Below are 22,731 nucleotides of genomic sequence, written 5' to 3' on the forward strand. Positions count from 1 at the left end.
AACATGTCAAACGTTGTATAGCATAAATCATTAGGGCCTTTTTTAACCAGAACATGAATAATATTCAAGGTGGACGAATGCATACTCTTTTATAACGTATTGGAACGAGGGTACCCAACATGAACTCGCGCGCAAGGTGTCTAATGGGCCATCATCGTTCCATGGCTCTTGTTCGGTCAGATCTCCCTCCAGAAGACTCAAAACACTTTGTAAAGGCTGGTGACATCTAGTGGAAGCAATAGGAAGTGCCAAAATATTCCTAAACCCCTGTGTTTTTCAATGGGATAGGTTTAAAGTCAATACAACACATCAGGTATCCACTTCCTGTCAGAAAATGTCTCAGGGTTTTGCCTGCCAAATGAGTTCTGTTATACTCACAGACACCATTCAAACAGTTTTGGAAACTTTAGAGTGTTTTCTATCCATATATAATAAGTATATGCATATTCTAGTTACTGGGTAGGATTAGTAACCAGATTAAATCGGGTACATTTTTTTTATCCAGACGTGCAAATGCTGCCCCCTAGACCCAACAGGTTAAATAGTACCCGCAAAACACCAATCTGCCGTTTCCAGCTACAATAGTCATTTACAACATTAAGAATGTCTACACTGTATTTCTGATCAATTTGATGTTATTTTAATGGACAACAAATGTGCTTTTCTTTCAAAAACAAGGACATTTCTAAGTGACCCCAAACTGTTGAACAGTAGTGTATATCCAATTATTTGCAATACTAGAACAAAAACTATACCAGTTCTCCATAAGGTTGCACAATAAATTACTGTCCTTCGCTTAACCACAAAAACGTGTAGGTAGAGACTATTGACTTAAAACATCATGATATAAATCTATGATTTTGCTACACACTTAGCATAAGAGGACAAAAGTCAACAAAATCAAGAAACAGCTGCTTACCTGACTTAGAGAGGGCTTGGACACTGCCATTGGACATCATGGGAGGCAATCCTGCCCTGCCTCTGAAGTGGGGGTTGCCTTGCACCTGGGATGGTTTCTGATAACGTCCAAACTGCTGCTGCGAGTTTGGGTTGTCCTGCATTGACCCCATGGCTGCATGTTGTCTACCACCGTAACCCAGCACACCAACGTTCCCAGCTGAGGCGGGATCCTGCATTACGTTCATTGGCCCGTTAAACTGCTCCATGTTTAGATCTTGGCCTGAAATCTGACCTTCGTTGTTCATGTTCTGGAAGAAAGGGACCAACGCTCTGCCCTGGAGCTGAGGCCCCCGCAAGCTCTGCTGCAAAGCTGACATATGAGGCAAAGCTTCCTCCAAGAAGGGAGATTTGCTGGATCGGGCTGGGCTGGGGCCCACGTGGCTTGGCCCATTATGGGCACTCTGGTGGCTCATGGACTGGAGTAGCTGGGCCATGGATGTGTTTGGGGGCAGGCTACCCTGCTGAAACATTCTCCTCAAAGGCTCTGGAAAGCTAGCCGAACTTGATCCTGAGCCACCCATTGGATGCTTGAGCACGTCGAAAGCCCTGTCATTGTTGACGCCACCACCGCTGACATCATTGGACAGTTTCCGCTTGCGATTCGCCTCTCTCTGCTGAGCCATACCCATGAGTTTGTCTCTTAATGCTGCTCTTCCGGTTTGAACCTCACTCGCCAACGGCCCAGGATTAGGTAGATATCGCTGGTTTAAAGTGCTGTGTCCATCTAGGTTCCCACCTCTGCCTCCACCAACCAGCCCTGGGTGTCCCAAGCCACTGTGAGCCTCTGCGCCTGCAGCCGCTGCGCTGTCGGGATGTTTGTTTTGATTCACTAGCTGTGCTTTGGCTGCGGCTGACAGAAGACTGCTGGCTGGGAAGGAAGCAGGATTCTGCTGATCTAGCATCTTGTTAAGGGGCATTCCTACTGAGTGATTCCTTTGAAGGACACTATCAGAACCAGGAGCTGGAGGGCACATGGAATTGGAAAGCCTGCTTAGACTACTGTTCATCCCCCCTGGCAGGTAGTTGGGGTTATCGTTCAAGTGATGGAGTTTGTCCATCTTATATGAACTTGGCGGCATTGCAGGTCGAGGGGACCCCAAAGAGGCCCGAGGGGACCTGGGAAGTGGCTTTGAACCCCCACAAGGAACCTGGAGCCCCGTGGGGTGAGCGAAGCTCCCATGTTCAGAAGATCCGGAGGAGCAACGTGAACGGTGGGGTGACTCCTCCACCCTGGCAAGGACAGGCCCAGCCATATGTACCGGGGACACAATAGGCGAGGACGAGACAGATGAAGGGGTAGGGTGGTGCTGGACCCTCTGGCCATGCCCAACATGTCCAGACTTCCCAGTTGGTAAAGGCAGGTTGCTGGGCAAAGGGACACTGGTAGGGGGGATGTTTACATTCATTGGTGGTACCTGAGAATGGGCACTGTGTTGGAGGCCAGATACATTTGACACTAAGGGACCCTGGCTTGGAGCCTTGCTTGGAATGGGGTCCAGGATACCAAGAGGGTCCATCTCAGAGGAGGGAGGGAGCTGAGACAGGGACAAGTGCGACTGTGGGTGTGGATGGCATGCAGGCTGGAGCTTATGTTGAAAGTTGTTGTGGGGGAAGCTGTAGAAGGGCTTCTGCATATTGGGGCTTTTGGCATTGACGGGTACATTAGTCCTTCCTGCTATGGCACACGAGGGCTGGGTGGCCGAAGGCGAGCCGTGGAACAGAACACTAGGTGGTGAGAGAGGTGTAAAACGATCACCGTTCATAAGGGCAGAGCCTGGGCTGCAAGCTCCATGAAAACCAAGCATGTTGGGCTCAGGACTCCCCAGAAGTTCAGTCCTTGGGGAGGGAGTCCCATCACCATAATGCTGCGAGCCACATGAGGTGGAGGAGGAGGGGCTGAGCAGGACACTGTGGCGGATACGATATGGTGACCGTTGTTGGCTACAGCGATCACTTCCCCCCAGTCTTGTCCTGCTGTAACCAGAGTACGGATCTCGCTGAGGAGAACCCAGTTCATGGTTATAGTACCGTAGACCAGGTATTGTCATCTTGTTGGGTGGACCATCGTACATATTGTTCTTTATTGCTGGATGACTCACCGTACCTGCAAAGCAGAGTAATATTGTTCATATTAGTAATCTCAGTTAGTAGTCATCCTAGTTTTGTCAAGTTGATATTACAGATCAAAATTGAGATGATTCTGAGTGACACAATCAGCATTTTCCATTCTAAACTTACAAATATACAAACAGTGCTTAATTGACAACAGACACCTTATATTTACAGCAAACAGTTAGAAAACAGCAGATAAGCAGACTGAATGTTATGGAAATATAATCTAGCTGATATGTGTATGCATGTTCAGACAGTGTCACATTTTTGCTTGTCTTTTATAACACAATGCTGACAGGGCACAATGCAGCACAGCAGCTGTAAAAATGCTGCATGGAACAGAGCATTTCTGACAGAGCTGATCTCAATCTGTCATAAAGATATTGTCTTTCATTTTAATTTCTCCATGGCATATTGAAAAACTGAACAAAACTTGCTGAGAATGCACAGATGCTCACGTCATCATATCTAGTGACACCCATTGGAGGGTAAAAGCAATTGAATGGCAATCAAATGCTGTAAGATCTCAAAGCACTGGTGAGTATAGGCCTATTTCTAAACATGATCAGATATGAGATATTGAACTTCATTATCAACCAATAAGCTATATGAATGGTTGGATTGTTGTAAGTAAATAATAAAAATAACAACCATTTAGCAGATGCTTTTAACCAAAGTGACTTAGTCATGTATGCATACATTTCACGTATTTCTGGCCCCGGGAATCGAACCCACTATCGTGGCGTTGCAAGAGTCATGCTTTACCAACTGAGCTACAGAGGACCAGGAGGCAAGCGTGCCTCTCAAACCTCCACATACCAGTGCTACTACCATGACTAGCCAGAGCCAGTGAGGGGTGCAGTGACTCCATGTTCCTGTGCAGAGTTGCCGTGGCAATGATCTTCCTCTTGTGGATACACAGCTTGGTGACATCGGCGTCAGCTCGTGCATCCTCAGCCATCCTATGCTTGACAGCCGCCCCGGGGTCAAAGCTGAATATCTGAAGGGGGGGGTGAAAGATGTTAGCGTGTGTAAGTGGCTACTCCTATAACGTACGTGTCACCTCTCTCCTCCAACCCTGGCAACAGTTAGAAGTGTGTTAGTGTTCAGTAGCATGTGCAGTGTTTTCCCTTGAACTTTATGACCCAGCTACCAGGAGTGGCCCCATCACACACCCACAAACAACTCCTGGCTGGCTCACCTTGTGGATGGTGAGAGGACACTCCAGGCCACACTTGCAGGTCCCATCAGTCAGCAGGTAACTCTTCACCTGCTCCAGACAGGCTAGCACAGAGCCACTGGGACTGGAAAGTGGAAGAGGAGAAATTCTGTGACTGACCAACGTTAACGGCATACAGTAGCACAACCATACAGTAGCTACATAAAGACTGTCTGCATCAGAAATGGCCCCCTATTCCCTAAAGTGGTTCTGGTCAAAAGTAGTGCACTATACAGGGAATAGGGTACCATACGGGACAACCATACACATTCAATTATATCAAAATGGCCTGAATAAAGTAAATCAGTCACAGCAAAAAAAAGCAAAGCTCACAAAACATGGGAGGGCCACATTACCATGACAACGGCTCACCTCACAATGACAACGAGTGTCATCAGCTTAAAAGGCTTGTTTCCGGAGAGAAAAAAAAATCATTTACAAGCGTCACACCAAAAAAAAGATCTTAATGAAAGTAAGGGAGTGAAAAGCGGCTGACGCGTGGAGAATTATGGTGCCATAAAACACAGATCCCGACAGCGTTTCACAGTTTTTCAGAGGACACAATTTTCTCTGTATAATACAGTCACTGTTCTCAAACATGCTTCCCCTCAAGGCCATGTAGCACAGATCTACCCACCAGAAAGGGAATATACTTCATATGAAGAGGGAGGGTGGCAATATTGGACTCTGGAAGATGTTATGCTTGACTGGCCCTGGTATTGAAACGCTTCCCTTCACTACAGCTCATGGACAGACAATATTGATATAATAACCGTCATGTCAAAGAAAATTTGGAGTCACGCAATGTGGTGTATAGCCCTCCCCACGTCGACTCGGGAAACCACACAGTTTATTAGACTACAGAAAAAATAAGTTATTAACTTCACTGGGTGGTGAAAGTGCATGGTGATGAGCTTGATGTTGCTTTCCAATAAATATTGAGGGTCTTATTCTGGTGACATGATCATCGATGCTTGGCTGTCATTTGACAAATAAAAATATTATCGCTCTTATCCGTCATCGCATCATGTAGACTAGTCTACCCACACAGCCTACCTGCACTGTATCAAGGTGTTGGCTAGAGTGTAGGTGCCCAGACCAGAGCAGGCAGATACAATTAGAGTTGCAAAGGGTCCGAAACTTCCCTGTAAATTTACGGAATTTTTCCATGGGAAGTTAAGCCCAGGAATTTGGGGAATTTTGCTTAAATTCATCAAAAAAAGTTAGCTTATAACAGTGAACCTTTTTTGTGGGACACACATAAGGCAATTCTAGGTCTTGTAGCATATTTTGGTTAAACTATTCCCAATTCAATGGAATTGCAACCCTCTGCACGCACAGTGCATTCTTCCATCACATGTGCAGCTGATTCTCAAGATCTTGCACACTAATGAGATGCTATTGAGCCCACACTACTACACTGTCTGGGCCAAGGACGAAATGCTGTCTGGTAAGTTTTGATTACAATACTGGGTGGGGTGAATATATTTTATGGTAAGTTTTGATTACAATACTGGGTGGGGTGAATACATTTTATATGACCAACATGTTGTTTTGTTAACTAGTAAATAGTAGCCTACAGCAAAGTGTGTTTAAATCATTTCTAACTTGTTAAGAATTTCTGGTAGTTAGTTTTTGCTACCATGTGGGTTTCAGCTTGCTTGAGCCTGCTAACTGAGGAGTGTTAATTCACCATTTTCCATAGATGTTTCATTTTAAAACATTTATCTTACAAAGGAGTTATCTGCTTAATTATTTATCTGTACATGGAATTGTATTTGGGTTTTTTGAAACTCATTTTTTCCTAATCTTTACAGAAAAAACACCATCTGATATGGAGACATTTCACTGCAGCTAATTTAGAAGGAAAAGCTGTGTACATTTGCAAATACTGTGCCAAATCATATGTGAAGAATGCAACAAAGATGCAGAATCATCTGGCCAAGTGCATAAAGTTCCCTCAGCGCTCACAACAAGCACCTCTGATAAAAGTCCCTCTACTTTTAATCAAGGTGAAAATAATGAATCAGAGACCTTATCGATAGCAACAGCTCATGGTCCTCCTGGAATCAGAAGTTTATTTGACTCAATGGAGGAACGTAGTCAGAGAAATGCTGATGAATGTCTTGCTCGAGCTGTGTATGCAACTGGTTCACCTCTGATGCTCACAGGGAATGTGTATTGGAAGAGATTTCTGAATGTTCTCCGCCCAGCATACACCCCTCCAACCAGACATGCTTTATCTACTCATTTGCTGAATGCAGAGTTCAACAGAGTTCAAGTGAAGGTCAAGCAAATCATAGAGAAAGCAGACTATTGCAATCGTCTCTGATGGGTAGTCGAATGTTCATGGGAAAAGAATAATTAACTACATCTCCACCCCTCAACCTGTATTCTACAAGAGCACAGACAAGGAACAACAGGCACACCGGTCTCTACATTGCAAATGAGCTGAAGGCATCCATCAATGACCTTGGACCACTGAAGGTATTTGCACTGATGACAGACAATGCTGCGAACATGAAGGTTGCTTGGTCTAAAGCGGAGGAGTCCTACCCTCACATCACACCCATTGGCTGTGCTGGTCATGCATTGTATCTGCTCCTCAAGGACATCATGGCACTGAAAATAATGGAGAGACTCTACAAGAGAGCCAAGGAAATGGTTAAGTATGTGAAGGGTCATCAAGTTATAGCAGCAATCTACCTCACCAAGCAAAGTGAGAAGAATAAGAGCACTACATTGAAGCTGCCCAGCAACACCTGTTGGGGTGATGTTGTCATATTTGACAGTCTCCTGGAGGGGAAGGAGTCTCTCCAAGAAATGGCCATATCAGTCTGCCGATATGGACAGCCCCATCAAGATGACCCTCCTGGATGATGTATTTTGGGAGAGAGTAGTAAGCAGCCTGAAACTCCTGAAACCCATAGCAGTAGCAATTGCACGGACTGAGGGAGACAATGCCATACTGCCTGATGTAGACTCTGCTTGCAGATGTAAGTGAAGAAATCAGTACTGCCCTGCCCACTTCACTGTTGCTAAGCAGAGGAAACTGCAGTTCTGAAATACATCAAAACGCGTGAAGACTTCTGCCTGAAGCCCATACACGCCGCTGCATACGTTGGACCCCAAGTATACTGGCAAGAGCATCCTGTTTGGTGCAGGGCCTATGGTGTCATCACTATCATGTCTCGCCATCTTGGCCTGGATGAGGGCAAGGTTCTTGGCATTCTGGCGAAGTACACTTCCATGCAAGGGCTTTGGGATGGAGATGCAATATGGCAGTCTTGCCAACATATCTCATCAGCCACCTGGTGGAAGGGACTTTGTGAATCCTCAGAGCGCAACTGGTCCTTGTTTGGGAACACACACACACACACACACACACACACACACACCAAAGCACGCAACAGGCTGACAAATACAAGGGTTGAAAATAGAGGTTGACCGATTAATCGGAATGGCCGATTAATTAGTGCCGATTTCAAGTTATGACAATCGGAAATCGGTATTTTTGGACGCCGCTTTTGTTTTTTTTATACCTTTATTTAACTAGGCAAGTCAGTTAAGAACACATTCTTATTTTCAATGACGGCCTAGGAACGGTGGGTTAACTGCCTTGTTCAGGGGCAGAACGACAGATTTTTACCTTGTCAGCTCGGGGATTCAATCTTGCAACCTTACGGTTAACTAGTCCAACGCTCTAACCACCTGCTTTACATTGCACTCCACGAGGAGCCTGCCTGTTACGCGAATGCAGTAAGAAGCCAAGGTAAGTTGCTAGCTAGCATTAAACTTATCTTATAAAAAACAATCATAATCACTAGTTAACTACACATGGTTGATGATATTACTAGTTTATCTAGCCTGTCCTGTGTTGCATATAATCGCTTAGGTACACGTTGCTCCAACCATTAACATCAATGCCTTTCTTAAAATCAATACACAAGTATATATTTTTTAAACCTGCATATTTAGTTAATATTGCCTGCTAACATGAATTTCTTTTAACTAGGGAAAATGTGTCACTTCTCTTGCAAACAGAGTCAGAGTAAATGCAGCAGTTTGGGCCGCCTGGCTCGTTGCGAACTATTTCTTCCTAACAAAGACAGCCGACTTCGCCAAACGGGGGCCGATTTAACAAAAGTGCATTTGCGAAAAAAGCACAATCGTTGCACGACTGTACCTAACCATAAACATCAATGGCTTTCTTAAAATCAATACACAGAAGTATATATTTTTAAACCTGCATATTTAGCTAAAAGAAATCCAGGTTAGCAGGCAATATTAACCAGGTGAAAGTGTGTCATTTTGCGTTCATTGCACGCAGAGTCAGGGTATATGCAACAGGTTGGGCCGCCTGGCTCGTTGCGAACTAATTTGCCAGACTTTTACGTAATTATGACATAACATTGAAGATTGTGCGATGTAACAGGAATATTTAGACTTAGGGATGCCACCCGTTAGATAAAATACAGAACTGTTCCGTATTTCACTGAAAGGAAAAACGTTTTGTTTTCGAGATGATAGTTTCCGGATTCTACTATATTAATGACCAAAGGCTCGTATTTCTGTGTGTTATTATGTTATAATTAAGTCTATGATTTGATAGAGCAGTCTGACTGAGCGGTGGTAGGCAGCAGCAGGCTCGTAAGCATTCATTCAAACAGCACTTTCGTGCGTTTTGCCAGCAGCTCGTCGCTGTGCTTCAAGCATTGCGCTGTTTATGACTTCAAGCCTGTCAACTCCCAAGATTAGGCTGGTGTAGCCGATGTGAAATGGCTAGCTAGTTAGCGGGTGCGCGCTAATAGCGTTTCAAACGTCACTCGCTCTGAGACTTGGAGTAGTAGTTGTCATTATTTCAAATAAATAAAAATAAAAAAATATATATATATAAAAATAAAATAATAAAAAAAAATAATAATAATAATGTACCATTTTTTGGCCGATTAAAAATCGGTATCGGCTGTTTTGGTCCTCCAATAATCGGTGTTGAAAAATCATACACCGGCCGACCTCTAGTTGAAAAATTGGTGGCCATCTGGGAAAATTTGAGGCTTTTTGAGCCTGACAACGAGCCATCCTCAACAAGGTTGGAAAGTGACAGTGAAGATGAGGCCTCAGTCTGACGTTCAAGTGGTGGACATTGAGGAGTTCCAGGGAGAATACAAAAAACATCACATTTAAATGGCATTAACATTAATTTGCATATATTCCCGTGAATTCCCACGGAAAGTTTCCACCTCTGAATATTCCCCAAAACGTGCAACCCTAGATACAATTGCTATTTAACGCAAAAGTTGTCACGCCACTTGGTTCTGAAATCATCATCACCCACTAATTAACTTGTTTCAAAGTCATGCGCACAAGTACAGTGAAATGCCTATCTTGTTAGCTCTACACCCAACAATAGTACAGTAGTAAACAGGTAGAACAAAAATAAAACAATAAAAATGTTACATTTACATTTGAGTAATTTAGCAGACGCTCTTCTACAGAGGAACATTCAGTAGTCAGTGCATACATTTTCATACTGGTCCCCTGTGGAAATAGAACCCAAAACCCTGCCGTTGCTCAACCAACAGCTACACAGGAACATAAGCAAGCATACCATATACAGGGTCGATCAGTTCCAGTACCATATTCACAATGTGCAGGGATACTGGAGTGATAGATGTAGATGCACTATATATACAAAACCATGTGGACACCCCTTCAAATCAAATGAATTTAGAAAGCCCTTCTTACATCAGCTGATATCGCAAAGTGCTGTACAGAAACCCAGCCTAAAACCCCAAACAGCAAGCAATGCAGATGTAGAAGCAATGAGTGGATTAGGATATTTCAGCAATACCCGTTGCTGACAGGTGTATACAATCAAGCTCACAGCCATGCAATCTCCATAGACAAACACTGGCAGTAGAATGGCCTTACTGAAGAGCTCAGTGACACAACATGGCACCGTCATAGGATGCCACCTTTCCAACAAGTCAGTTCGTCAAATTTCTGCTCTGCTCGAGCTGCCCCAGTCAACTGTAAGTGCTGTTACTGTGAAGTGGAAACGTCTAGGAGCAACAACGGCTCAGCCATGAAGTGGTAGGCCACACAACCTCACAAAACAAGTGCTTAAGTGCGTAGAGCGTAAATACTATCTGTCCTTGGTTGCAACACCCGCTACAGCATACAAGACATTTTAAAATGTTTACATTTTAGTCATTTAGCAGATGCTCTTATCCAGAGCGACTTACAGTAGTGAAAATATACATTTCATTTTCATTTCATGCATTTTTATTTATTTATTTTTTGTACTGGCCCCCCGTGGGAATCGAACCCACAACCCTGGCGTTGCACACACCATGCTGGCGTTGCAAACACCATGCTCTACCAACTGAGCCACAGGGAAGGCCATTTTAGATGATTCTGTGCTTCCAACTTTGTGGCAACATTTTGGAGAAGGCCCTTTCCTGTTTCAGCATGACAATGCCCCGTCCACAAAGCGAGGTCCATACAGAAAGTGTTTCTTGAGATTGGTGTGAAAGAACTTAACTGGCCTGCACAGAGCCCTGACCTCAACCCCATAGAACACCTTTGGGATGAACACTATACTGGAAACACTCAGTATGTTATTTTAACTAAAACATAACCAATCTTTGTTAAACATAAATACCAAAATAGTTTTTTCATGGATTCTGCGACTTGGTTAGCTTTTAAAAGCTAGGACTGCTATTTCTTATCTCGGATACCCACTTAAAGTCGGCTTGAAAGAGCCACTAACTAAGCTAAGCTGCTAACGTTAGCCATCAAGCTAACGAAGTTAGTCCCAGATGAGTTTTCCAATGGAGCCCTCTCTGGAAAAGTAAATGAATGGTTCCAGCGCTGTATTCACTATGGTTTGATCAGGAAAAACTGGATCACTCAGAGTTCCATTGCAGCAAGGATTATAGGCTTGAGGTGGCTTCTTTAATCACGCAGGTACCCAGTCAACGTAAGAAACTGGGGAAAATGCAGAGTGGAATGTTTACCTTTTCTACGCCGGTGGCTTGACGGCGTTCGCGCATGTTGGATGAATCTCCGTCTTGTTGTTTGTCATTATCCGACTGGCTGGTGTTGCCCGGAGTTCGTTCGCCAGGGGAGCCATCTCTGCCTCTCCTCCCACATCTGATAGAGTCGAAGGAGCACAGCAAGAGGAGCATGGCAATCAAAGATCGTCACGTCACGAGCTGCGGAAGCCGAAAACAGCAGCCCCCCGCAAAGCAGTCTACATTCCCAAAGAGAGGTCCGGAGCGGATACAAATATTGAATAGTTTCACCACGCTGTAGCCTGATCTTCCTACACCTTCGTCGCTGGGGGTACCCGTGTCTGCAGCCGCTGTGCCTACTCCTATTCCTACGATTTCGAAGTCGATGTTGGCAACCTTTCATCCCTGCTCTGGATCAAGCGGGGCGTCTCCATCTGTCTGGAGACCTGCACCATCCTGTGAAAAGTGGGAGTGGGCAGATTTCCTTGTCCTTCTCGCCAGCTGTGATTTTGGGCAGCTCCAATGTAAGAAATGTGACTGTTCCTGGTGCAAAAACAGTGTTCTATCCCAGAGCTTGAGTAAATGACATTACTAAGCTGCTCCTGAATGTACTACGCCAGGACAGCGATTCTATCGTAGTTTCGGTGGGTTTTAATGACATTATGAAGGGCAGCTCTGAACAGTTGAAACTGGATTTCAAAGAGCTGATTGACTATCTGCTAGACACTAATAAAAGACCCATCATATCTGGCCCTGTGCCCTCCCTGAATCTTGGCATTGAACACTTTAGCAGGATTCCTTCTCTTCACAACTGTGATTACTGCAGCTCAATGGGTATAACTTTAGTTGACAATTTCAATACCTTTTGGAAACAAAACAATTTATAAGGAGGATGAGATCCACCCAAATCATTCAGGTTCCTGGATCCTTTCACAGCATTACAAGGCTGCGTTGAGACAATGACTTCAATGACCCCAGCTCAGTTAATCCCTTTCCATTGTGTCGCCGAGTCATCATAATGCTTTAGCAAATGTACATTATACCAGGGGCATAGGTAGACAACGTAAGTAACCTAATTTATGTCCCTCTAACTGCCCTGAATGCCTCTGCTGATCCTACAGCTATTGTATGCAGCAATCACGTGTCTATGAATCAGATTTATGCTGTTAGCAATGAGCCGGTGTGCCCTAGCTGAAAGTCCACTGTGTGCAACTCACCCTGCACTAACATAAATAACATGAGAATATCTACTTCTGCTAAACTTCCCAGTAAAGCTAAGAAAACAAGCAAGCATCCCAGAAAAGTGCTCAAAATAGCCCACGTTAACATATGTAGGTTAACCTGTTATGGCTAAGGGGCAGTATTTTCACAGCCGGATAAAAAAACGTACCCGATTTAATCTGATTATTACTCCTGCCCAGAAACTAGAATATGCATATAATTATTAGCTTTGGATAGAAAACACTCCAAAGTTTCTAAAACTGTTTGGAATGGTGTCTGTGAGTATAACAGAACTCATTTGGCAGGCCAAAACCTGAGAAGATTCCTTACAGGAAGTGCCCTGTCTGACCATTTCTTGCCCTTCTTGATTATCTCTATCCAATACAGGGGATCTCTGCTGTTACGTGACACTTCCTACGGCTCCCATGGGCTCTCAGAAGGCGGCAAAAGCTGAATCGTGGCTTTGCAGGCTCTGGCTGAAAAACATTAGCGCGTTTGGATAGTGGCTGGTCACAGTACTGTGAGACTCAGGCGCGTGCACGAGGGGATCCCATGCTTTTATTTTCTCTCTCTTTGTACGTATACACGCTTTCCAGGTCGGAATATTATCGCTTTTTGAGAAAAATGGCATAAAAATTGATTTTAAACAGCGGTTGACATGCTTCGAAGTACAGTAATGGAATATTTAGAAATTTTTTGTCACGAAATGCGTCGTGCTCGTGACCCTTATTTACACTTCGGATAGTGTCTTGAACGCACGAACAAAACGCCGCTATTTGGATATAACAATGGATTATTTTGAACCAAACCAACATTTGTTATTGAAGTAGCAGTCCTGGGAGTGCATTCTGACGAAGAACACCAAAGGTAATCAAACTTTTCTAATAGTAAATCGGAGTTTGGTCAGGGCTAAACTTGGTGGGTGTCTAAATAGCTAGCCGTGATGGCTGGGCTATCTACTCAGAATATTGCAAAATGTGCTTTCACCGAAAAGCTATTTTAAAATCGGACACCTCGATTGCACAAAGGAGTTCTGTATCTATAATTCTTAAAATAATTATGTTTTTTTGGGAACGTTTATCGTGAGTAATTTAGTAAATTCACCGGAGGTTTGCGGGGGGTATGCTAGTTCTGAACGTCACATGCTAATGTAAAAAGCTGGTTTTTGATATAAATATGAACTTGATTGAACAAAACATGCATGTATTGTATAACATAATGTCCTAGGTGTGTCATCTGATGAAGATCATCAAAGGTTAGTGCTGCATTTAGCTGTGGTTTTGTTTTTTGTGACATTATATGCTAGCTTGAAAAATGGGTGTCTGATTATTTCTGGCTGGGTACTCTGCTGACATAATCTAATGTTTTGCTTTCGCTGTAAAGCCTTTTTGAAATCGGACAGTGTGGTTAGATAAAGGAGAGTCTTGTCTTTAAAATGCTGTAAAATAGTCATATGTTTGAAAAATTGAAGTTTTTGTATTTGAGGAATTTGTAATTCGCGCCACGCCTATCATTGGATATTGGAGCAGGTGTTCCGCTAGCGGAACGTCTAGATGTAAGAGGTTAAGAAACAAGGTACATGAAATTAATAACTTGCTAGTAATAAATGGCAATCATATTCTGACTATCTCCAGAATTCACTTAGACCAGTGGTTACCGAAATTTTTATAGTCCCGTACCCCTTCAAATATTCAACCTCCAGCTGCGTACCCCCTCTAGCACCAGGGTCAGCGCACAAATGTTTTTTTTTGCCATCATTGTAAGCCTGCCACACACACACACTATACGATACATTTATTAAACATAAGAATAAGTGTGAGTTTGTCACAACCCAGCTCATGGGAAGTGACAGAGCTCTTATAGGACCAGGGCACATACAATATAATAAATCATTTTGCTCTTTACTTAGCCATCTTACATATAAAAGCTTATTCGTTCATCAAAAATTGTGAATAACTCTCCACAGGTTAATCAGAAGAGTGTGCTTGAAAGGATGCACATAACTCTGCAATGTAGGGTTGTATTGGAGAGTCTCAGTCTTAAATCATTTTCCACACAGTCTGTGCCTGTATTTAGTTTTCATGCTAGCGAGGGCCGAGAATACACTCTCACATAGGTACGTGGTTGCAAAGGCCATCAGTGTCTTGACAGCCTGATTTGCCAAGTCAGGATACTCTGAGCGCAGCCAAATCCAGAAATCTGGCAGTGGCTTCTGATTAAATTAAATTTTCACAGAACCGCTTGTTGCAATTTCAATGAGGCTCTCTTGTTCAGATATTGATAAGTGGACTGGAGGCAGGGCATGAAAGGGATAACAAATCCAGTTGTTTGTGTCATCCGTTTCGGGAAAGTACCTGCATAATTGCGCACCCAACTCACTCAGGTGCTTCGCTATATCACATTTGACATTGTCCGTAAGCTTGAGTTCATTTGCACACAAAAAAAATCATACAACGACGGAAAGACCTGTGTGTTGTCCTTGTTAACGCAAATAGAGAAGAGCTCCAACTTCTTAAACATAGCCTCAATTTTGTCCCGCACATTGAATATAGTTGTGGAGTCTCTAATCTTAGATCATTCAGACGAGAAAAAACATCACCCAGATATGATGAGTTTCTCACACGACTGGCCTCATGCAAGCGGTCAGACAAGTGACATTTATGGTCAGTAAAGAAAACTTTAAGCTCGTCTCTCAATTAAAAAACAAAACGTCAATACTTTTCCTCTTGATAACCAGCGCACATCTGTATGTTGTAAAAGCGTTACATGGTCGCTGCCCATATCATTGCATTGTGCAGAAAATACACGGGAGTTCAGGGGCCTTGTTTTAACATTTAACCCTTTTCAATGTAGTGTCCAAAACGTCTTTCAAGCTGTCAGGCATTCCCTTGACAGCAAGAGCCTCTCGGTGGATGCCGCAGTGTACCCAAGTGGCATCAGGAGCAACTGCTGCATTACCACTCCACTATGTCTCCCTGTCATGGTTAAAGACCATTTGATGTCACAAAGCTGTCCAGTACTCTCCTGTTGTCCTGGTTTGCAGAAGAGGATGTCTTCCTTAATTGACACCCCATAAATGTAAGGGACATATACCAGGATCTGTGCCAGGCCCGCCACGTCTGTTGACTCATCCAGCTGTAACCCATATAATTCACTGGCTTGTATGCGAAGCAGTAATTGTTTCAAAACATCTCCTGCCATGTTACTGATGCGTCGTGAAACAGTGTTGTTTGATGACGACATTGTCTATATAGTTTTTTGAACCTTTCCCCGAGCATTGTCCCAGCCATATTCGCGGCAGCAGGAAGAATTAAGTCCTCCACAATAGCATGGGGATTGCCTGTCCAAGCCACTCGGTAGCTCACCATATAAGACGCTTCTAGCCCCTTCTTATTAACCTGTTATGGCTAGGGGGCAGTATTTTCACAGCCGGATAAAAAACGTACCCGATTTAATCTGATTATTACTCCTGCCCAGAAACTAGAATATGCATATAATTATTAGCTTTGGATAGAAAACACTCCAAAGTTTCTAAAACTGTTTGAATGGTGTCTGTGAGTATAACAAAACCTGAGAAGATTCCATGCAGGAAGTGGCCTGTCTGACAATTTCTTGCCCTTCTTGATTATCTCTATCCATTACAGAGGATCTCTGCTGTTACGTGACACTTCCTACGGCTCCCATGGGCTCTCAGAAGGCGGCAAAAAGCTGAATCGTGGCTTTGCAGGCTCTGGTTGAAAAAAAGTAGCACGTTTGGGTAGTGGCTGGTTACAGTACTGTGAGACTCAGGCGCGTGCCCGCGTCGACCCCATGCTATGTTTTCTTTCGTCTGTTTACCTAAACGCAGATTCCCGGTCGGAATATTATCGCTTTTTTACGAGAAAAATGGCATAAAAATTGATTTTAAACAGCGGTTGACATGCTTCGAAGTACGGTAATGGAATATTTAGAAATCTTTTGTAACGAATTGCGCCATGCTCGTGACCCTTATTTACACTTCGGATAGTGTCTTGATATAACGATGGATTATTTTGGACCAAACCAACATTTGTTATTGAAGTAGCAGTCCTGGGAGTGCATTCTGACGAAGCCAACAAAGGTAATCAAACTTTTGTAATAGTAAATCAGAGTTTGGTCAGGGCTAAACTTGGTCGGTGTCTAAATGGCTAGCCGTGATGGCTGGGCTATCTACTGAGAATATTGCAAAATGTGCTTTCACCGAAAAGCTATTTTAAAATCGGACATATCGAGTGCATAGAGGAGTTCTGTATCTATAATTCTTAAAATAATTGTATGTTTTTTTTGTGAACGTTTATCGTGAGTAATTTAGTAAATTCACCGGATGTTTGCGGGGGTATGCTAGTTCTGAACGTCACATGCTAATGTAAAAAGCTGGTTTTTGATATAAATATGAACTTGATTGAACAAAACATGCATGCATTGTATAACAATGTCCTAGGGTTGTCATCTGATGAAGATCATCAAAGGTTAGTGCTGCATTTAGCTGTCGTTTAGTTTTTTGTGACATTATATGCTAGCTTGAAAAATGGGTGTCTGATTATTTCTGGCTGGGTACTCTGCTGACATAATCTAATGTTTTGCTTTCGCCGTAAAGCCTTTTTCAAATCAGACAGTGTGGTTAGATTAACGAGAGTCTTGTCTTTAAAATGCTGTAAAATAGTCATATGTTTGAAAAATTGAAGTTTTCGGATTTTAGAGGAGTTTGTATTTCGCGCCACGCCCATCATTGGATATTGGAGCCGGTGTTCCGCTAGCGGAACGTCTAGATGTAAGAGGTTAATGGTATCTGTTGTTTTTATACATGTCTTACTACTTGAAAGTCTTAATTCTCACTCCAAAAACTCCCGTGGCTTATTTTTCAAATTGGCATGTTTTGTTTCTAAATGTCTGCACAAGAGTGAAGGTTTCATCGAGTTGTGAGATAGTATTTTTGCACATATAACACACTGTGGCTGAGGAAAGGCACTACTCCCAATATAACTGAAACCCATTTCAATGTAGTTCTCATCATTTTGAACATAATGCTGCTGCTACCGTCTCTTATGACCGAAATTAACTTCTGGACATAAGAACAGAGATTATTCACCACGAACTGGAAGAAGCTTTTTCCTTTAACAAATCCAACGAGAAGGATATACTGCTCTCCCGGGAACAGGCACAGATCCCTGTCATTTGTATGAAGAAAAGACTGAGGAAGAGAGGACGTAGATCGAGCTGCCTTCTGAGAATCCATAGGCGATCGAGTAAACTCCCAATGCCTTCCGTTCTACTTGCTAACATGCAATCATGGGAAAATAAATTTGATGACCTACGATTATCCTACCAACGGGACATTAAGAACTGTAATAACTTATGTTTGAAAGAGTCATTGCTGAAAGACAACACGGATAATATAGAGCTGGCAGGATTTTCCATGCACCGGCAAAACAGATGCTACGTCTGGTAAGACGAGGGGTGGGGGTGTGTGTATTTTTGTCAATAACAGCGGGTGCGCGATGTCTAATATTAAAGAAGTCTCGAGGTATTGCTCGCCTGAGATAGTGTGGTCTACAGCTCATCATAAGATGCTCTATCTACCAAGAGAATCATCTATATTATTCGTAGCCGTCTATTTACCACCACAGACCGATGCTGGCACTAAGACCGCACTCAACCAACTCTATAAGGCCATAAGCAAACAAGAAAATGCTCATCCAGAAGCGGCGCTCCTAGTGGCCGGGGACTTTAATGGAGGTAAACTTACATTTGTTTTACTAGCAAGTCATATGTGCAACCAGAGTAGAGGTCGACCGATTAATCGGAATGGCCGATTAATTAGGGCCGATTTCAAGTTTTCATAACAATCGGTAATCGGTATTTTTGGTCAATGATTTGGCGATTTCTTTCTTTATTTTTTTAGACCTTTATTTAACTAGGCAAGTCAGATTAAGAACGCATTCTTATTTTCAATGACGGCCTAGGAACGGGGGTTAACTGCCTTGTTCAGGGGGGATTCGTTTTTGCAACCTTCTGGTTACTAGTCCAACGCTCTAACCACCTGCCTTACATTGCACTCCACGAGGAGCCTGCATGGCAGGCTGACTACCTGTTACGCGAGGGCAGCAAGAAGCCAAGGTAAGTTTCTAGCTAGCATTAATCTTATAAAAAACTATCAATCTTACATAATCACTAGTTAAACTAGTAATATCATCAACCATGTGTAGTTATCTAACGTGTCCTGCGTTGCATATAATCAATGCGGTGCCTGTTAATTTCTCATCGAATCACAGCCTACTTCGACAAATGGGTGATGATTTAACCTCTATGGGCTAGGTGGGACGCTTGCGTCCCACCTACGTAACAGCCACTTGCAGCCTGTGGCGCGATTTTCAAAACCTTAAAAATCCTATTACTTCAATTTCTCAAACATATGACTATTTTACAGCTATTTAAAGACAAGACTCTCGTTAATCTAACCACACTGTCCGATTTCAAAAAGGCTTTACAACGAAAGCAAAACAGATTATGTCAGCAGAGTACCAAGCCAGAAATAATCAGACACCCATTTTTCAAGCCAGCATATAATGTCACCAAAACCCAGAAGACAGCTAAATGCAGCACTCACCTTTGATGATCTTCATCAGATGACAACCCTAGGACATTATGTTATACAATACATGCATGTTTTGTTCAATCAAGTTCATATTTATATCAAAAACCAGCTTTTACATTAGCATGTGACGTTCAGAACTAGCATACCCCCGCAAACTTCCGGGGAATTCGCTAACATTTTACTAAATTACTCACGATAAACGTTCACAAAAGCATAACAATTATTTTAAGAATTATAGATACAGACCTCCTCTATGCACTCGATATGTCCGATTTTAAAATAGCTTTTTGGTGAAAGCACATTTTGCAATATTCTAAGTACATAGCCCAGGCATCACGGGCTCGCTATTTAGACACCCGGCAAGTTTAGCACTCACCATAATCATATTTACTATTATAAAAGTTTGATTACCTTTTGTTGTCTTCGTCAGAATGCACACCCAGGACTGCTACTTCAATAACAAATGTTGGTTTGGTCCAAAATAATCCATCGTTATATCCGAATAGCGGCGTTTTGTTTGTGCGTTCCAGACACTATCCGAAATGGTAAAGAAGTGTCGCGCAATTCGTGACAATAAAATTCTAAATATTCCATTACCGTACTTCGAAGCATGTCAACCGCTGTTTAAAATCAATTTTTACGCCATTTTTCTCGTAGAAAGCGATAATATTCCGACAGGGAATCTCCTTTTCGGCAAACAGAGGAAAAAATCACAAAGGCGGGGCGGTTGGGTCACGCGCATAAGCCCAGAGTCCCTTGATCGGCCACTTGAGAAAGGCGATAATGTGTTTCAGCCTGGGGCTGGAATGACGACATTCTGTTTTTTCCCGGGCTCTGAGCGCCTATGGAAGACGTGGGAAGTGTCACGTTAGAGCAGAGATCCTTAGTAAAAGATAGAGATGGAAAAGAAGTTCAAGAAATGGTCAGACAGGCCACTTCCTGTAAAGGAATCTCTCAGGTTTTGACCTGCCATTTGAGTTCTGTTATACTCACAGACACCATTCAAACAGTTTTAGAAACTTTAGGGTGTTTTCTATCCATATGTAATAAGTATATGCATATTCTAGTTACTGGGTAGGAGTGGTAACCAGATTAAATCGGGTATGTTTTTTATCCAGCCGTGTCAATACTGCCCCCTAGCCCTAACAGGTTAACAAGCGCATTTGTGAAAAAAAGCACTGTCGTTGCACCAATGTACCTAACCATAAACATCAATGCCTTTCTTTAAAATCAACACACAAGTACATATTTTTAAACCTGCATATTTAGTTAATATTGCCTGCTAACATGAAATTGTGTCACCGCTCTTGCGTTCATTGCCTGGCTCGTTGCGAACTAATTTGCCAGAATTTTACATAATTATGACATATCATTGAAGGTTGTGCAATGTTACAGGAATATTTAGACTTAGGGATGCCAATAAAATAAACGTTTTGTTTTCGAGATGATAGGTCATTTAATATGGTCGAATCCGGAAACTAAGGCTCGTATTTCTGTGTGTTTATTATAATTAAGTCTATGATTTGATAGAGCAGTCTGACTGAGCGGTGGTAGGCACCAGCAGGCTTGTAAGCATTCATTCAAACAGCACTTTCGTGCATTTTGCCAGCAGCTCTTCACAATGCATTGCGCTGTTTATGACTTCAAGCCTATCAACTCCCAAGATTAGGCTGGTGTAACCGATGTGAAATGGCTAGCTAGTTAGCGGGTGCGCGCAAATAGCGTTTCAAATGTCACTCGCTCTGAGACTTGGAGTAGTTGTTCCCCTTGCTCTACATGGGTAACGCTGCTTCGAGGGTGGCTGTTGTCGATGTGTTCCTGGTTCGAGCCCAGGTAGGAGCGAGGAGAGGGACGGAAGCTATACTGTTACACTGGCAATACTAAAGTGCCTATAAGAACATCCAATAGTCAAAGGTATATGAAATACAAATCGTTTGGAGAGAAATAGTCCTATAATTACTATAATAACTACAACCTAAAACTTCTTAACTGGGAATATTGAAGACTCATGTTAAAAGGAACCACCAGCTTTCATATGTTCTCATGATCTGAGCAAGGAACTTAAACGTTAGCTTTCTTACATGGCACATATTGCACTTTTACTTTCTTCTCCAACACTTTGTTTTGCATTATTTAAACCAAATTGAACATGTTTCATTATTTATTTGAGGCTAAATTGATTTTATTTATGTATTATATTAAAGTTAAAATAAGTGTTCATTCAGTATTGTTGTAATTGTCATTATTACAAACCAAAAAAAATACAAAAATAAAAAAAAATACAATAAAATAAAAAAGAAGTTGTCCGATTAATCGGTATCGGCTTTTTTTGGTCCTTCAATAAACGGTATCAGCATTGAAAAATCATAATCGGTCGACCTCTAAACCAGAGGAAAACAATTCTAGAACACCTTTACTCCACACACAGGGATGCATACAAAGCTCTCCCTCACCCTTCATTCGGCCAATCTGACCATAATTATATCCTCCTGATTTCTGCTTACAAGCAAAAACTAAAGCAGGTAGTACCAGTGACTCACTCAATACGGAAGTGGTCAGATGACGCGGATGCTACAGGACTGTTTTGCTAGCACAGACTGGAATATGTTCCGGGATTCATCCAATGGCATTGAGGAGTATACCACCTCAGTCATCGGCATCATCAATAAGTGCATCAACGACATCGTCCCCACAACGACCGTACGTACATATCCCAACAAGAAGCTATGGATGACAGGCAACATCCGCATCGAGCTAAAGGCTAGAGCTGCTGTTTCAAGGTGCAGGACACTAACCCGGACGCTTATAAGAAATCCTGCTATGTCATCAGACAAATCATCAAACAAGCAAAGCGTCAATACAGGATTATCATTGAATCCTACTACACCGGCTCTGACACTCATCGGATGTGGCAGGGCTTGAAAACTATTTCGGACTACAAAGGGAAACCCAGACGCGAGCTGCCCAGTGACGCGAGCCTACCAGACGAGCTAAAGGCCTTTTTTGCTCGCTTTGAGGCAAGCAACACTGAAGCATGCATGGGAGCACCAGCTGTTCTTGATGACTGTGTGATAACACTCTCAGTAGCCGATGTGAGCAAGACCTATAACCTGTTAGGGCTAGGGGGCAGCATTGACACGGCTGGATAAAAACATACCCGATTTAATCTGGTTACCACTCCTACTCAGTAACTAGAATATGCATATACTTATTACATATGGATAGAAAACACCCTAAATTTTCTAAAACTGTTTGAATGGTGTCTGTGAGTATAACAGAACTCAAATGGCAGGTCAAAACCTGAGAGATTCCTTTACAGGAAGTGGCCTGTCTGACCATTTCTGGAACTTCTTTGCCATCTCTATCATTTAGACTAAGGATCTCTGCTCTAACGTGACACTTCCCACGTCGTCCATAGGCTCTCAGAGCCCGGGAAAAAGAGAATGTCGTCATTCCAGCCTCAGGCTGAAACACATTATCGCCTTTCGCAAGTGGCCCATCAAGAGACACTAGCTTATGCGCATGACCCCGACCGCCCCGCCTTTGGGATTTTTTCCTCTGTTTGCCGAAAAGGAGATTCCCTGTCG

The 22,731-nt window shown here is 42.9% G+C and overlaps 1 protein-coding gene across 2 annotated transcripts in view; it reads right to left on the reverse strand.

Moving 5' to 3' along the window:
* Nucleotides 1-22,731, reverse strand: part of LOC106582411 (methyl-CpG-binding domain protein 5) — a 51,480-nt gene that overhangs the window by 12,024 nt on the left and 16,725 nt on the right. For both annotated transcript variants that reach the window (XR_006761225.1, XM_014165504.2), the window contains exons 3-5: nt 4,274-4,376; nt 3,892-4,072; nt 920-3,064 (exon numbers count right to left, since the gene is read on the reverse strand). Coding sequence is in view for 1 of the 2 variants with exons in the window: in XM_014165504.2 (XP_014020979.2) it covers nt 920-3,064; nt 3,892-4,072; nt 4,274-4,376 (2,429 nt within the window). In the remaining variant the exon portion in view is untranslated. The remainder of the gene's footprint in view (nt 1-919; nt 3,065-3,891; nt 4,073-4,273; nt 4,377-22,731) is intronic.

The sequence above is a fragment of the Salmo salar genome, chromosome ssa21 (assembly GCF_905237065.1).
Source record: "Salmo salar chromosome ssa21, Ssal_v3.1, whole genome shotgun sequence".
NCBI classification, from domain to species: domain Eukaryota; kingdom Metazoa; phylum Chordata; class Actinopteri; order Salmoniformes; family Salmonidae; genus Salmo; species Salmo salar.